The 4,159-nt window shown below is 49.7% G+C and overlaps 1 protein-coding gene across 1 annotated transcript; it reads left to right on the plus strand.

Annotated features, from left to right (window-relative positions):
• Positions 1-1,497: 1,497 nt before the first annotated feature.
• Positions 1,498-2,808, plus strand: LOC139555843 (putative proline-rich protein 21). Its single transcript, XM_071369231.1, has one exon. The coding sequence runs from the start codon at positions 1,498-1,500 to the stop codon at positions 2,806-2,808; it is 1,311 nt and encodes a 436-aa protein (XP_071225332.1).
• The last annotated feature ends 1,351 nt before the right edge of the window (positions 2,809-4,159 follow it).

Genomic DNA, 4,159 nt, shown 5'->3' on the forward strand with positions numbered 1-4,159 from the left:
CTATATACTTCCGGCCCTTCCTTGGACACTGTGCTATCTAACCTCCAAACGAGCTTCAATGCCATACAACACTCCTTCCGTGGCCTCCAACTGCTCTTAAACGCTAGTAAAACCAAATGCATGCTTTTCAACCGTTCGCTGCCTGCACCCGCACGCCCGACTAGCATCACCACCCTGGACGGTTCCGACCTAGAATATGTGGACATCTATAAGTACCTAGGTGTCTGGCTAGACTGCAAACTCTCCTTCCAGACTCATATCAAACATCTCCAATCCAAAATCAAATCAAGAATCGGCTTTCTATTCCGCAACAAAGCCTCCTTCACTCACGCCGCCAAACTTACCCTAGTAAAACTGACTATCCTACCGATCCTCGACTTCGGCGATGTCATCTACAAAATAGCTTCCAATACTCTACTCAGCAAACTGGATGCAGTTTATCACAGTGCCATTCGTTTTGTTACTAAAGCACCTTATACGACCCACCACTGCGACCTGTATGCCCTAGTCGGCTGGCCCTCGCTACATGTTCGTCATCAGACCCACTGGCTCCAGGTCATCTACAAGGCTATGCTAGGTAAAGTGCCGCCTTATCTCAGTTCACTGGTCACGATGGCTACACCCACCCGCAGCACGCGCTCCAGCAGGTGTATCTCACTGATCATCCCTAAAGCCAAAACCTCATTTGGACGCCTTTCCTTCCAGTTCTCTGCTGCCTGCGACTGGAACGAATTGCAAAAATCTCTGAAGTTGGAGACTTTTATCTCCCTCAACAACTTTAAAAATCTGCTATCCGAGCAGCTAACCGATCGCTGCAGCTGTACATAGTCCATCTGTAAACTACCCACCCAATTTACCTACCTCACCCCCCATACTGCTTTTATTTATTTACTTTTCTGCTCTTTTGCACACCAGTATCTCTTCTTGCACATGATCATCTGATGATTTATCACTCCAGTGTTAATCTGCTAAATTGTAATTATTCGATTTATTGCCTACCTCATGCCTTTTGCACACATTGTATATAGATTCTCTTTTTTTTCTACCATGTTATTGACTTGTTTATTGTTTACTCCATGTGTAACTCTGTGTTGTCTGTTCACACTGCTATGCTTTATCTTGGCCAGGTCGCAGTTGCAAATGAGAACTTGTTCTCAACTAGCCTACCTGGTTAAATAAAGGTGAAAAAAAATAAAAAAAATAAAAAAAAATGCTTGCTCCCGGGGACTTTCTTAGACATAGCACGTGTAACGTGACACGCAAGGGTACTTTTCAGATAACCCATCAGGTTCCTCTACTCTGGGTTCCTTACAAAGTACAGGATTTGGCACGACCTTCCCTCCAGCCAAATCGTTTCCCAAAATAAATGAGACTTTACTGCAACGACAACAGAACCAAAAGTAAGATCAGACTCTAGTTCCACATTATACAAAGGAACTTCCATGCAACCCGCCTCCATGCCCATCTCCACGCCTCCATGCCCATCTCCACGCCTCCATGCCTCCATGCCCATCTCCACGCCTCCACGCCTCCATGCCCATCTCCACGCCTCCATGCCCATCTCCACGCCTCCATGCCCATCTCCATGCCTCCATGCCCATCTCCATGCCTCCACGCCTCCATGCCCATCTCCATGCCTCCATGCCCATCTCCATGCCCATCTCCACGCCTCCACGCCTCCATGCCCATCTCCACGCCTCCACGCCTCCATGCCCATCTCCACGCCTCCACGCCTCCATGCCCATCTCCACGCCTCCACGCCTCCATGCCCATCTCCACGCCTCCACGCCTCCATGCCCATCTCCACACCTCCACGCCTCCATGCCCATCTCCACGCCTCCATGCCCATCTCCACGCCTCCATGCCCATCTCCATGCCCATCTCCATGCCTCCATGCCCATCTCCACGCCTCCACGCCTCCATGCCCATCTCCACACCTCCACGCCTCCATGCCCATCTCCACGCCTCCATGCCCATATCCACGCATCCATGCCCATCTCCATGCCCATCTCCACGCCTCCATGCCCATCTCCACGCCTCCACGCCTCCATGCCCATCTCCACGCCTCCACGCCTCCATGCCCATCTCCACGCCTCCATGCCCATCTCCACACCTCCACGCCTCCATGCCCATCTCCACGCCTCCATGCCCATCTCCACGCTTCCATGCCCATCTCCATGCCCATCTCCACGCCTCCATGCCCATCTCCACGCCCATCTCCATGCCCATCTCCACGCCTCCATGCCCATCTACACGCCTCCACGCCTCCATGCCCATCTCCACGCCTCCACGCCTCCATGCCCATCTCCACACCTCCACGCCTCCATGCCCATCTCCACGCCTCCATGCCCATCTCCACGCCTCCATGCCCATCTCCATGCCCATCTCCATGCCTCCATGCCCATCTCCACGCCTTCACGCCTCCATGCCCATCTCCATGCCTCCATGCCCATCTCCACGCCTCCATGCCCATCTCCACGCTTTCACGCCTCCATGCCCATCTCCATGCCTCCATGCCCATCTCCACACCTCCACGCCCATCTCCACGCCTCCATGCCCATCTCCATGCCCATCTCCATGCCTCCATGCCCATCTCCACGCCTCCACGCCTCCACGCCTCCATGCCCATCTCCACGCCTCCACGCCTCCATGCCCATCTCCACGCACTGTAACCAGTTGCTGAAGTGTCAGACAAAGGCGAAACACCCTCCAAAACATTTTTGTCATGTAGGAGTCGCTCTTAACCAGAGCGATTTACAGGAGCCTTGCTCAGGGGCACATCGACAGATTTTTCACCTTAACCGCTAGGCTACCTGCACCAGTCTTAATGGGCTGAAGTGCTCCCACAAACAGCCATTTCTCTAATTTTTCTGTTTCAACTTAGGACACTCAGAGATAATGTGTTCTTTCTCACGGCAGTAATGACAAACTGTAGGATACGAAAAACCAGTTTTCTGCGGCTCTTTATCTTTGGGCACTGTAGAAATGGACTGAAACCTTGGCAGTAGGAGGTGACTTCTCTGGATAGCTTTTTGCGTAGGGATAACTTTCGTGGAGGCAATTCTTGAACTGCTCTGTATGAATGTATTTAAATCATTGACCTCTTGAGAACCATACCACCAATCAAAAAGACATGCTTGCGAACTCAACATGGCTTTGTGATTCTGTCTTTCGTAATTTACGGAACTGTTGTCTGTATACCTCTGGGACCAACTCGTAAGCCCAAAGGATAGCAGCTTTAATAGTTTCAAAATCTGAACTCTGGTCAAGAGATAAAGTGGCGTACACTTTCTGAGATTTTCCCACAAGATCACTTTGGAGGAGCAGTGACCACTTATGTTACGGACATTTTAGGGATGTGGCAATCCTCTTAAACAGAGTAAAATATACAGTACCAGTCAAATTTTGGACACAAACCAAATGGGATGGCGATTCGCTGCAGAATGCTGTGGTAGACATGCTAGTTAAGTGTGCCTTGAATTCCCAAAAAATCCCAGATTGTGTCAACCTCAAAGCAACCCCACACCATCCCACCTCCTCCTTCATGCTTCACGGTGGGAACCACGCATGCAGAGATCATCTGTTCACCTTCTCTGCATCTCACAAAGACACGGCGGTTGGAACCAAAAATCTCAAATTTGGACTCATCAAACCAAAGGCCAGATTTCCACCTGTCTAATGTCCATTGCTCATGTTTCTTGGCCCAAGCAAGCCTTTTCTTGTTATTGGTGTCCTTTAGTAGTGGTTTCTTTGCAGCAATTCGACCATGAAGGCCTGATTCATGCAGTCGCCTCTGAACAGTTGATGTTGATATGTGTATGTTACTTGAACTCTGTGAAGCGTTTATTTGGACTGCAATCTGAGGTGCAGTTAATTGCCGATTTCTGAGGCTGGTAAATCTAATGAACTTATCCTCTGGTGTTTGCGACTGCACTTGAAGAAACTTTCAAAGTTCTTGAAATTTTCCGGATTGACTGACCTTCATGTCTTAAAGTAATGATGGATTGCAGTCCTTATTTGAGCCGTTCTTGCCATAATATGGACTTCATATTTTAGCCCTACCCTCACAACACAACTGATTGGCTCAAGAAGGAAGGAAAGATATTCCACACCTGTTAATTGAAATGCATTCCAGGTGACTACCTCATGAAGCTGGTTG

The sequence above is a fragment of the Salvelinus alpinus genome, chromosome 27 (assembly GCF_045679555.1).
Source record: "Salvelinus alpinus chromosome 27, SLU_Salpinus.1, whole genome shotgun sequence".
Taxonomy (NCBI): Eukaryota; Metazoa; Chordata; class Actinopteri; order Salmoniformes; family Salmonidae; genus Salvelinus; species Salvelinus alpinus.

Coding starts and splice junctions, on each gene's coding strand:
- LOC139555843 (XM_071369231.1), top strand. CDS start 1,498: ATGCCTCCATGCCCATCTCCACGCCTCCACGCCTCCATGCCCATCTCC.